The sequence below is a fragment of the Varroa jacobsoni genome, unplaced genomic scaffold (assembly GCF_002532875.2).
Source record: "Varroa jacobsoni isolate VJ856 unplaced genomic scaffold, vjacob_1.0 contig01276, whole genome shotgun sequence".
NCBI lineage: Eukaryota > Metazoa > Arthropoda > Arachnida > Mesostigmata > Varroidae > Varroa > Varroa jacobsoni.
In genome coordinates, this window is record NW_019214609.1 from 64755 (window position 1) to 78226 (window position 13472).

Sequence of the window (13472 nt, forward strand, 5' to 3'; positions counted from 1 at the left end):
ACGCGTTACGGGTTAAGGCACACGGTAGTAAAAAAAAAATCGAAAACCAAACACGTGTGCACTGTTGATCCCTGTAATTTTAGTTCTTAGTTTTTACCGTCTTGATAGACTATGAATAGCTAAAACAAACTACAGAGACTAGAGATAGGAGTTACAGATGTGTCCTATATGTGACTACAGTTTACTTTGGGCCTCAAACTCACTTAGACCGACTGGCCAAATACCTTCGATTATCCCATATGCTAAATACGCAACATTTGCCCAAAATCATCCGAAACGAACATTTTTCACGCTCCGTACTTATGTCAGTGCTTTTTACTGCTTGCAAGATCTATCAGCATCGTAATATCTATAAAATAATTGAACATCACAACCAATTATTACCGCAACAATCCGGATTAAAAGTTTGCATTAAATCTAATAGATAGACGAAAGTAGGACAGGGTGAAGAGAATGAGGAGAAACTATTCCAATGTTGACGTGCCGTGCGTTCGGTTCGTTGTTGAAGTCGTTTCCGAAGTTCTTAGCTCAGCTCATCAGCGTCTCCTGGCAGCCTCAGCAGTTCCTGTCTATCTCAACTAACGACTTCCACAATTCCGTCGACGGTCCTTCCACACGAATCCCCTGTCCCCTATCCACCCTTGCCACCTTTACGTTGTCTTATGGCCTTTTTCCACTTTCATTCTTGGCACTCTTGGGTTTCCGCTGTCGTGCCGTCTCTGTTGCTGTACTTTTTTCCTATTTTCCTTTCGTCCAGATCTTTCTCCTTAGAGTCCTAGTCGTCGACTACGACTGCTGAACGAAGCCGTCGCTACTGCACGAGGCCGCAGCAAGTTTCCCTTGACGCGCCGGCAGCTATTAGGGTCTCTGCGGCAGGCTAGAGGCCGTGAGCGGCCGTACGTACTCTACGTTTTTCCGCCTCCGGCAGAGCCTCTTCGACCAGAGGCGAAGACTTCAGATGTCTCGCTCTTCAATCTTCCATCGTCGCTCGTCCTATACCGCTTCCTCCCTTTCTCTCTCTCTTTGGCTGTCAGGTGTTGGGCAAAGCAAGACGAGTGCGTGTGCGGGCACGTCCGCTTCAGAGGGAGCGGCGAGCACCCCAAGGTAGCGGCTGCCAAGCCGCGCTTCGTTCGGTTGGGATTTCCGCCGGCTACCTGGTGGGGAGACAGAGAGAAGGAGAAAGAAAGTATAAGAGAAAAAGAAGACAGTGAGCGAGTGAGGTTCGCGAGAAATGGTAAGGAAATGGCAAAGAGGAAGCCGGCCGGTGGATGAACACTTTGCAAACCCTAAACCACGGTCACGTTCGCCGTCACGCCAAAAAGGGTGAGTTGCAACGAGTTGCAGCGTCTAATGTTCGGTGAACGAGCGCCGTCTTCTAGACGCTAGAGAAGGCACTCTCTTGGGGGACTACGTTCATGGTGGTGACCGACCGTCATTGGCAACGGTGGCGGCTAGGGGGTTTAGGGCCTTTGCGAGTGCCGAGGCGACGACGACGACGCCTAATTAGCACAAACTCACAAACTCCTTCGTGCTGCCGGCGACCGCCGATGAGTAGTGAGCGGCGGACTAACGCCACACGGCGGAGCAGGGTCAAGGCACCAATAAAGGCGATGCCGCCGCAGCTGCCACTACTGCACCAGCAACAACGCAACCGGCATCACACGTTGTTAGGGGACGGCGTCAGAGCTAACTCAGTGGAGCTACGTGATTATCAGCAGTGGCTGGCTGGCTGGAGGGAGACGAGAATGCGAAAAGGTGAGGTGAGCCAATGGCAATGGCTTTGGTGTTAGCGTGACGTGGTGACGTGCTTTGCCACTTTAGCGTAACACGCTACTGTTAATAATAGTTAGAGCAGTAAAGCTAGAGGAAATTGATAAACACATATTTGCTTTGGATATTAAAGTATACAACATACAAGCTGAGTAAAAATACTACTATATAATAGCCATATGTATGGCCTCAGGTTGAAAGGGATCAGAGTTCACTGCTTCGACTTCTTCCACCGGAACATAGTACACAACCTATTAAGAGAAAAGAATTTCATCTTAGATATGCCAAATTGCCGGGCTTCATCCCAACAGAACGAGGGCTGGCAGTGGTGCTACATTTATGATCTATGAAATCTCAGTGATCAGATTAATTGCGCACGCATTTGTTATTGGTTAAACAGAAAGCTCTTGATTTCATGACTCATTTCGATTACTTGATATAGCTTTAAGGCTGTACACACAGTTGTCATAGGCTTGTACATATATCTAACATCCTTATAATTTCGATTGCAACCATAGAACACTCCACAGAATCAATCAATCAATCATCGGCATGCTACACTAATTTACCAATATGCATCAAATAGTTTGGGAACAAGTTCAAGGTAACACTGAGAAATCGTAGCTCACCGATCACGTAGTTCCGATCATGGGGTTCTTTTATCTTAAAACTATAATCTCTACTAAGGGGATTTAGCTTCCTTCTTGCAGGAAATCTAGAGTCACCTAATTTCCGTTACGCGCGACTAGAAACAAAATTTAAATTATGGTTCGATGCAATACGTAAACGTGTGAAATTCAGGATTATTGATTTAATTCTGCCAAATACTTTTATAAATATCACAGCTACTTCTTCCAAAAATAGCTAAACGATAAGGCGTTATTTGAATTAAAGTCAAAGGCTCGATTGATGTATTTATATAGGTTGGATACAATTAGGCCATTATACCTAACATTACGATATAATAAATGCACTTAAATGAAAAAGTAGAAAACGTAAATAGAAATAATTATGATAAACATTTAATATACGAATAACTTTTATATGACAAATTATTTTTAGCGATATACCTTGCCGAAGACGCTGTTGAAGAACCGCGTTGTTTACGCACAGACAGGGCAAAGCAAGCGCTAGGGTATCATCACTGATTTAAGGACCTAGGTCGAAAAATTAAACCTTGCCTTTTGTTTAATTACAATCATATTGGACCTTTAGTTACTATTTCAAGTTCGTTAAGAAGGCTGTAAGAAGCTTTCTTGTTTCTGTCCCCTATGGAAGGAGTTCGTAATTAATACAAACTACATTGCTAGTACGACAAGAGGCTGCGTTTCGCCAGCTTTATCGACCGTTCGTCCTTTCACAATAGAGATACGACCAGGTGGACCGTACCGGAACTTCCGCATTGTCATAATGGTTAATCTTTTTTTTAACAAAGTGCCAAATAAATAAACTTATTGTTATCTAATTTTTCGAATTAATTGCCTCCAAGCATTGAACATACTGCTTGTCAGGCACAGCTGCAAATAACAATCTTCCTAAATATCGGACTACCTATCCTTGCGTTAACTAGGATTATTCGGTATATATCCCTGCGAATATACCTGGCAAACCCGATCTGTTCTTCCTTGAGAAATCAATATTCCTACGAGGCATATTGTTGAACTTCCAACAATATACTCCCAGCAGGCAACAGTGTCGTCGTCGCACGCAGATCTCGTCGCTCGAATGGATCACTGCCATATCATTAGACATTGCACCTTCCTTTTACCGCTGCCACTACTATTATTGATCATTAGTGTTCATTCTTTTCTCGTAGTTCATCTTTTTTTTTCTCGTTTCTCGTTCCCCCACACGCAGCTGTTCCTAAACCCCGCCATAGTTATGTTGTGCCCCTCTCCAATTGGCCTGTAGTGTCACGCTGCGAGACGCGGCACACGTGCGAGTCATTGCTCGATTGGATTCGAGATGTCCATAGTATAAGAGGTGAAAACGACCAAAAGGAAAACGAAAGGAGACGTAAATCATCTCGACACAACGCGCCCCGAACAACATTTCAATGAGAAAGCTTGTCGTTGACAAAAATCGTTCGCGCCCTCCAATCATCGACAAAGGCAGATCGCTTCGTTTGATTCATCCAGTCAGTAATCTCGAAGACCGGTCGGTCCTCGAAGCGCTATTGTCGTCCGCTTCCTATATATGGCCGTCCCTGGCGCCGCCAAGCGAAGCACAACGTTGCTCGCGTCGGAGGGTGATCAATGGATAGTGATCGGGCCATTGGCAAAAGACATCTGAAACCCCCCGGTCGTTTTTCGCCCGACGCGACCAAGCGACCGCCGGAGAACAGCACCACAGAGAAATACACGAAAGAGACGAAGAAGGGCCTTGCGAAAGAGAAACTTCGGATATCCCGGAACCCGAAGCGACGGTTGGAGCGGGACCGGTAGTGACGCCAACGGTGACAGCAGCGCCAGCAGTCGGCGATGGATAATCTTCGATGCCGCACGATACTACCGGGCGTTCTTTTCCGCCGCCGCGGTTATAACCCGAGTAGATGGCTTCAAGACGATCGAAAATGATCAAGGGTAACCGATCAATTTCTTATAGTGGTGCCTTGTAAACTGCGCCATAGAAACGTCGTGGAACTCTTTGTGTTTTGTCTGCGTCACTGACTGATTGTCGTTGGATGTGAAGTGTTACTGACTGTGCTGATTAGGGATTAACAATACACACAACCTGATATAGTTTTTGTAAAGGACAACTCGTATTTTATCCAGCTCAACTGAGAGCTCGCCTTTTTCCCAAAAATGCGCATTGAAGGCTCCACCAGTTCATGCAGCGGTACTGCCCTGAACATACACTGCACTACATTACCCATTTAGTTGAATACCGGTTGAAGTTAATGCAAACAGCGAATAAACAGCGTTTTTCATCATTCCAGTGTTTCTTTCCGTAAACTGGCTTGACTCCATCACAACGACTGCAGTAGTCAGTCCTCCGGGTTAAGTTGGATACACTTTACTTGCACTTCTGTGCTTAGAGAACGTTACTTTGGGGGCTAGCGACGATGGGCTGTTTTCAATAAACGCAAAAGCATTGCCCCTCTTTATCGAAACACGCGAATTCACCGCGTTGACTGACGGCTGCCATTCAATTGAGGCAGAGACACCATTAACTTGGGCAATTGTATTTTCCCATTGAAGGGAGGCTACACTGTTGAGTCGTTCACCGGAGAAGCTATTTCCCTGATTGACTCCGCCAAGGCAAACTGAAGAGACAGGAAAACCGCTCTGAGCCAACCCCTCAGAGGACCACAAAAAGAGCTATTTTAACGCTGTAAAGAACCGCTTATTAGCACTTTAGAGTCACTTCGGTGGTGGGTAAACGATAATTTAACGAAATAATCTATTTAATAATAGATGTTTCGGCAACAGTCCTGTATTATAGTAAACTGACAACAGTAAGACGTGCACTACGAGGTTTAGCACCAAGAAAAGATCTAGAGCAAACGTATTCGCTATTCATTAGGAAAAAAAAACCCTATACGACCGAATGTATAACGTATTATAATATTGCATTTCATAAATAAAATCGATGAAATTTCAATTTTATTTCAACGTTTGCCTATTTCAATGTCTACACATAGCAATATAAAATAACGCAAGCGAGTACAGAATTTCCATACCGAATTGTATGCGTTTTGTTGCACCGTTTAATTTATAATTTAACCCTCTATAAGCACAAACTAAGCCATGTCTGTATTCTGTTAATCTACCAACATTAAAAAATCGAGGTTATTCCAGCAGTAGAGCGATTTTACATAATATTTGATACTTCCTTTGCAAACGCATCCTATCGTTGTTGGTGTCACGTCTGTGCGTTATGTCAGTGATGCTATCGTTGGCCTGAGCTTTAGATTGGAAAAGCTCGATTACCGGCAATAGCAAGAGCAGTGTGATTGTAAACAGAACCTACCCAGAAGCCGTTTGGTCTTTGCCGCAATGTTTTGCCCCTGGCCATATCTGCGTCACGGTGTATATCTCGGGTAATCCGTGAAGCTCCTTAGCAACTTAGCCAGCCTGGTCGTCGTTCATCCTTTCCTTAGGCTCTTCGCCGGTAGCTATCCCGTCACCAACTTATAGCAGCCGGTCCCGGAGGGTACTGCCCGCCTTCGGCATCGGCCACTTGCCGCACCCTAGGTTTCCTTAGCTCTGCTCTCGCTTCAGTCCTGTAAGCCGGTTCAGTCTGATGGCTTTAGCTCGTCGTCCTAGGGATCCAGGACGGGTGGTTTGGCTGGGCCGTTCCCCTTGCTCGACTCCTTGGGCTATCCGCTGATCCCCTAGGAGATTGATTTAAACGTCTTGCTCTCATCGTTCCGTTAGCCTTCTCTTTCGCACTTTGCTGTGTTACCGTACTCTCTCTAGACACAGTGGCGCTCAGCCGTCTCTCTCGCTTCACCCCCGTTTCCGACACATGCACCAGCCTAAGGCATCTAGAGCCTTGGAAGCAAGACTGAGCAAGAGCTTACGGTAGTAGGCTGTACAGTTTAGATCGGACCGTACGTACCCGATTGGGTGCCCAGTGCTGCTCTTTAGCCGCCCCACAAGAAATCCTGCAGAAGTCTTTCTCATACAGGCCCTGCCTTCAGGAGGAGCGAGTCCCTTGGTGGGCTTCGCAGTCGCAAAACAACGAACGACTAGCCTCTGGGCAGGATCAGATGCTGGCTTTTAGTCTAGACTTCTTTTTCTTTTTCGCCGTGTAGCATGCGAAAGGAAACCTGTCAGCCAGCAACCTGAGGCGAACTGACTTTGAGGTGGGAAGGCCATAAACAGTATCGGCTAGAAGTTTGGGCAGTTTTCATGCTGAAGGCTGGTGGAGGAGATTGACAGCCAGAGATCGATCACAGATCTCGGTTCGCCACGTCCCATAACGCAAGCAACACACATAGCGCCGTTGTTGACGACACTGGGTCCCGCCCAAGTGAGATGAGGCAAAGCTTCTTCAGGCTGCTTCACGTTGGAGTCACGGTGGTTGCGAGTAGCCTGGAAAACCGCATTTGCTGGCTGACAGCGACAAATTTTGCCCACAGATTGCTTAGGACAGGACTTGCGGTTAGGGAAGCCATTAATGTGTGATCAGCACGGTACGATGAGACCCATGAGGAAATCGCATGGTATCAACCTAGACTATGACCCTTAAGATACCGTTATAATGCTTCAACAGAAGAGCAGGTGATTTCGCACGTTAGTTTCAGATGATACCTTCCAGATGCAATACTATTTTATTGTATGCCGTATTAATAAAGCATAGCGTTTTGACTTAACTTTTTAATAAAGTTAATAATAAAGCACTATATAATATAGTGCTTATTTTACAATCAGGGAATTAAGTTAATATTGTTTCGGCGTCAACCGATCTCCCGAAGTATAATGAGTTAATGTTTGTTAATATTGTTTTCATTTTACGTATCCATCTTTTTACCTTATTCCTTCCTATTGAGACAGAAGCAGATCAGTCAATGATTGTTTCTAAAGCGTGATTTACGTTTAACATCTTACTTGTTATAACAAGCTTTTATTTTGATTTTATAAGAGAGCGCCTCGATTTTGTGCCGATCTTGCCTATCGGCATTATGCATCGTTGCCTCGGACAGACAGATGTTGTGGCACTATGCTTGACTTTGCCGCTGTTACTGTCACAGTTAGCTTTATAGATTAAGCGTCATGTCTTGGCTTTTTTTACCTTGATCTGTTTGAGTCCATGTACCCCAGCGCAATCCAACATTTCGGTTTCAATCCACGATTTTTCGTCTACAATTTTCGCGAATTCATTCTAAGGCCATGCTTTCGACGGACACTGCAGCCGCGCATTGAACTCACTTGCAACACTCGCGCAGTTGTCACGCCAAGCAATCGGCCCAATACGACGTCGTATCGAGTCCGCCTACACAGCCTACAGCCGAACAGTTTTCCCTCGGACAAACTACGAGATATTGCAATCATTCTTGTCATCTGGGTCTTTTTCGTTTACGATGGTCACTGTGACGTTCGCTCCGGACCTGTTAGGGTCAGCGGTTACACATCTGCGATCATTGTTTTTCATGTCCGACCTAATGGTAGTCATGGCCGTGGTTGTGGCGTCAGTCGTAGCTCCGGTTGTGGCAGTATCAGTAAAAAGTGCTGACTGCGCTGATGTCGTGCTCGTTACGCTTGACGTTGTCGAGTCCGACTTTCGACTGCCTCTTTTCTGCTGGCGATCGCGACTTCGATACCGGCTCCTGCACCGATGTTTCTGCCTTGGGTGCCTTCTGGACCTTGGCTTTTCTAAATGACCGACGCGGTAGACAATGAAAAAAGGCAGGTATACTATCAAACGCTCATTATCGGTTAGAATGTAGGCTTTTATTTCTAGCAAGGAATACACCGCGGCTGGACCAATGCTCTCCTAGCAATTTGTATAATCTACGAGGAACTGTAGTTCAGTGGAATTCAGGTTCGCAATAGGCGGACTTCGCCTACGTAGCGGAATAGTTACTTCGTATTTTGAACGGGTGATGTCGAATTACCGCCATTGTCACGGCTATCAATCACAAGTAATTTTAATAATAAACAATAAATTTGTAACATGCGAGTCTAATAATAATAATAATAACGACACGCCAAGCATGCGATCTTCGTCCACAGTGGTACATCTTGACAAATCAACATGCTCTAACTAAGTTAAAGTAGACAAACGTTAGGTTACTTTCAGTTCCATCACTATTCAAAACATTTTGTTAACCTCCTCGTCTAGGTTGACCATATACCGATTGCGTTATGTTGAAAGCGCCTAAGCCGACAGAACGATGAGTTGCTACGAACTATTTTACTGCGAAACTACTTCAATCTACAAATCTGGCTATGAATTTCATTATCGCTTTGTCCGTTTATACAGCGTCGATAAATCACGATCATGTCCAGTGTCTGTAGCCAGTAACAAGTGTCGACAAGATCTGCTCACAATAGGCAGACCCTAATTGTTTGCCTGGTTGGCCTGGTGACATCTCGAAATGAACTCGCACTGAAGGACCGTTTTCCGAAAACAGTAAGTAGGCTACGTGATTGTATAAATAACTATCGCTCACCTTTATGCCGGAATCGTCTAGACAGCTCGTCTTTAACAATGCAATCGTTCCTTCCGTCGATAGCTGGGTTATAGGGGGAGACTTCATCAACACGAGGCTTCACCGATGGCGCCGCTTGTGTGGTAGCGTTGGTTTTTTCGTTATCGGCCATAACAACTAACCTCAATGAGTGAACTGACCACAATTCACTATTAAATGGTACAATGAAAATTTCAACATATTGCCTTCGTCGTTTCAATTCTCTAGATAGATAGTTCAGCCGATCAGTTAAAACAAACAGGTGATTCTGTCGAATATCAGATATGGATCAGTCAGGATGATACAGATTTGAACCAGTGAGCAATACCGAAAAGATGCAGTCTCTTCGTCACCGGCCAAACGTGATAACCTATAAATGCATTGCCTAGTATTTGTCTATGACAAAGACTGTTTTAGATAAATTTGGTTCTTGTGTTTACATGTAAAGATAATGATTCTAGTTCTGTTAAACGTGCCGAAGTCACACTAGGTTGTATAAACTGAAACGGGGTGACGTTCGCCTAAACAGCGGATGAGTTAGAACTTAGTAGCATTAGGAACTTAAATGCCCATATCATAATCGAATGCTTGTTAAGTTTGGTGCCCTTTAATAGTTAATGCGTACTTACATATTTGGATGCTTTAACTTAATTTCTGACTCAGTCGAATTGTGGTTGACTATGGAAGTAACCATAGACATGGAGTCAAAGAAGGGCAGATGTTAAAAACGAACAACGGACGCAGGCCAACTTAGACATGGCAATCCGCAGTCGTAACAAAGACCGCTCGACATATCCGGCCCTCTTCGAGTCTTCGACAGTTAGTCGAGCAGGATCTTCGACTGTCGACCCTTTTGATAACTATGCTACATCGTCGCAGCTTCCATGGTCCCCCGATCAAAACATCAGATCTCAACGTGGACAGACCATAACGCGACTGCCACCGCTGTCGTACGATGCACACTTGAAGTTCAGTGAAGCCCAATACTCGTTTGGCCGCAATGAAACATTCCTGGTCGATCCAGAGCCGCTGGTCAAACGGTACGTAGCTCTAGCTGAGAAGTTTGAGAAGCAATTTAAAACGTTTGTTGCTGACACGCCCGTCGACACCGGTGAGACCCGTGACCTTGCAGATTTCTTTCGCAATGAGAAGTTTACTTGGATGCTCATTTTAGCTCTTCTGGCTGCCAGTCAGGGTGAGGACTCTTCAATAGATCTAGAAGCATCGGTTGAATTACGTCTTTTAACTTCAGACGCAGAAGAAATTGAGGCGCTGTTCGAAACTTCATTTGACTTGCGCAAAACACAAAGCTTAATTGACTGGCTGGAGCATCGCTATTGCGAAGAGAAGTGCGTATCAAACCTGGCGTCACTGCACTTCTACAAGGAGCATGGCATTATGTACGAGTACACGAAACGGGCAATACTCAGGGATCATGCCCATGACGGCATCGTTACGGAACTTGATCCGGACGCTCCAATGCGACAGCAGCGGACCCTGCACGAGCAAGACGTGGAAGATGGACAACGACTTTTCCGTTGCGTATTTGAGCTTGTGCGCGCTGGTAAACTGAGCGACGCCCAGAAGTTGGCCGTCAGCCAAGGGCACTTTATGCTTGCTGCTGGCATGCAAGGTTGGAAAGCGTTCCGAGACAATATTCGAGACAGTGAAGGAAATCCTTTGCCCGACGAAGGTAACCCTTACCGCGACTTGTGGAAGATTGTCGTGTGGAAGAAGTTGGCTGATGACCGGGTGGATCCAGCGGAAAAAGCTATTTACGGTGCTCTAAGCGGCTGTCTTGAAGCTCTTCTTCTTCTTTGTACTACCTGGGAAGACCATCTCTGGGCTCACCTTAAGGTAATGATAGATGTTGCCATCGAACTATATTTTCGGAATTCACGATGCGCTGATATCGGACGCCTTCCAGATGCCTATCCTAAAGAGATTGAGAGGCTTGATGTTGTCATCGGGAATATTGAAAGCCGTACTGAAGTGAATGCCGGTGACTTCTTTCGACAGCTTCATAAGTATTTAATTCTACAGGAGGCCGAGGGTCTCTTGAATATGATGCTCGATAACTGTCAGAAACTTGTCGAAAAAGATAAATCAACAAGTCAAAAACTTTCGCACCAGCTTCGTCTCATGGCTAACCTAGCTTTATTTTTACGGTACGACCGCCAAATAAACCAAGGCAACGCTAAGACTCTAAACGATCCTGTAAACTACATAGGTAAGCCTGTCCAGCATTCAGACACAAGTAGCTTTTTTTTTTTAACTTGAGTCTTATAACCTAAAACATAATTTACTCAGTTAATGAATATATTCCTTACAGTTGCGTTCTACGTAAACCGGCTAATTTTGGAGGGTGTTTACGACATTGTCCCAAAATACGCACTTTACCTCCCGGACCCCCTTCGTGAAGAATGCTACCTCAACCTACTACGGACATTCAGAAATCCCACAGATACCCAGCAGAGAGCTATCATCGAGGCCGCGCAGTGCGAGGAAATCGATATTTATGGCTATTTAACTAAATTCGTGTACGAGTCAATTTATAAAGGGGACCAGATGTTAACGACCAACACCAGCGAAATCAGGGAAGACGACCTGCAAAAAATCGACGCGCTGAAGTGGCTTCTCGTGCGAAGCGGCTTGCAACTGTTGGGACTGCAGTATGTGAACAGCGCTCTTCGTTCAGCCGTATTAAATCGAAGGCTGCAGATGGCTCAAAAGTTAATAGCGTTAGTTTCTGCCGATGATATACGGGAACTGACCAATCTTTCTGCGGATGAAAATAAAGACGGCAATCTCAACCGGAGCGATATGCCCACCATACGCCGAGGAGAATTGCGGTCCCAAACTTCACGTGGTTCTATCTATGGCTTGAAAGAGGCCGTTGATTTAGACAGCTATTCCGAAAGTGATAGAAGCGAGAAAGTCGATTCCATCCACCGTAACAAGGCCCTTAAAGAATACTTCTGTTTCCAGGCCTATATCGAGGCGCACCACAGCTTTACCGAATGGCTCGAACATTTCCACAACAATAAACCTCAAATGGCACATGTTGACAATGTAGGACTATCAGAGGCTAAAAGGCAGCTCACGGAGGAATTTGCCAAGAAAGCATTAGAAGCCAAGTTGGAGACATGGCAGGTTAGCTTGAACGGGCTTTGTGACCGGACCTGTGCTCATTTGTACAACATTCTAAATTACCAGGACGGAGGCTTTTTACAAGACTGCTACAACGAAGAAGTGGCATGCGAACGTAGCGATCAATCAGTCCTGAACAGGGAAAGGATGCGAATTGAAGAACTTCGCGCCCTTAGAAAACTCTGCGTGCCGGAGGTATGTGTGCAACATGTGTTCCAGCAGAATTTGTACACGAAGCTCATATCTGATTCTTTTTCTAGTTAATTTTTTTCTTTCTGGAAATTGAATTTCGGTTTCATTCTCGGTCGTTTACTTAAGTTTTACAGAGCGTTCTTTAATTTTTCGGTTTTCTTTAACGTTCTAGATAGTCTCATTATTACATACCGTTCTTCATGGAACTGGCCGATACCCAGAGGCTATGGAAATTGCGAATCTTGTTTCCAGCGAAACTCTACGTCTCTATGAGGAATTTTCGAGCGCCGATTTGGCTGCTCTTCTTCTTAAAATACAGCAAAGCTCCGTGGAACTGATTAAGACGCCTGACACAATCGATCCTTATGGTATTAAAGGCCTATACTCCTTCTAAGAACAAGAAGAACCTTCGGCGGAGTTGTTATAATGTGGCCATTGATTAGTTATCATCTTGTACTACATAATAACAATAAACCATTACTTCATGATAGATGCAAATCATTTTCCGGTTATCTTAACAAGCGACAAACGAAATCATCTTGAGAGCAAATAATTTCAAGATTATCTTAATAAGTGGCAAAGGAGGGAGTAAATATACTGAAATTCTTCTCACATAAGCTTGTTCCATATACTTTCTCTTTACTCTAACCATTTAGCTCGCCACTGTTTGTTTACTTCTATTTACTATTCTACAATAATAAGTAATTGTAGATCAGACAATAGGTCCCCCACAAACTCTTAATCTGTATTACATAGTGGTTCTTAGTGCCTGTGAGAATTTTTTAAAAACCTATCAGTCGATTAACATATTAGATCTTATTGAGAAACACGAAAACTCGCAACTGTTACGGAAATCTAAATAAATTGAAGTTGATCGAAAAAGTAACAACAGATCTGCGTCTCCGAACATATTGTTTGTCAACTTCCATAAAACGCTTACCAGCTTCTAATGTCATAAATCTTTCGTAACTTAGTTGTGTGGGGGAATTTCGTTTCCGAGTTCAGGCTTGAAACCTGGCTTTTACAAATGAAAAGTGCATTTCCAGCATCTTCTTTTTGATAAGTAAAATACATACTCTACAATGTTTCTCTCGTGTACAGAGGACTGTTCATTTGTAGACTGCTGATTTTCAAAGGTGGCCTGGAAGGTACATCTGAAGCCTGTCGGTCATCCAGTCGGTGAAGTAATTCGTAAATTAGCAGAGAAGATGAGCAGAGTTGG

General features: G+C 44.5%; 2 protein-coding genes across 2 annotated transcripts; one reads left to right on the top strand and one right to left on the bottom strand.

Annotated features, from left to right (window-relative positions):
* Positions 1-7306: 7306 nt before the first annotated feature.
* Positions 7307-9133, bottom strand: LOC111271931 (uncharacterized). The gene is made up of 2 exons (XM_022852985.2): positions 8891-9133; positions 7307-8090 (listed from the first exon to the last, which is right to left on the bottom strand). The coding sequence occupies exons 1-2, from the start codon at positions 9039-9041 to the stop codon at positions 7750-7752; spliced, it is 492 nt and encodes a 163-aa protein (XP_022708720.1). The 5' UTR covers positions 9042-9133; the 3' UTR covers positions 7307-7749.
* A 531-nt stretch (positions 9134-9664) lies between these two features.
* LOC111271926 (nuclear pore complex protein Nup107) lies at positions 9665-12752 on the top strand. The gene is made up of 3 exons (XM_086973100.1): positions 9665-11138; positions 11241-12253; positions 12423-12752. The coding sequence occupies exons 1-3, from the start codon at positions 9665-9667 to the stop codon at positions 12642-12644; spliced, it is 2709 nt and encodes a 902-aa protein (XP_086829226.1). The 3' UTR covers positions 12645-12752.
* Positions 12753-13472: the final 720 nt, after the last annotated feature.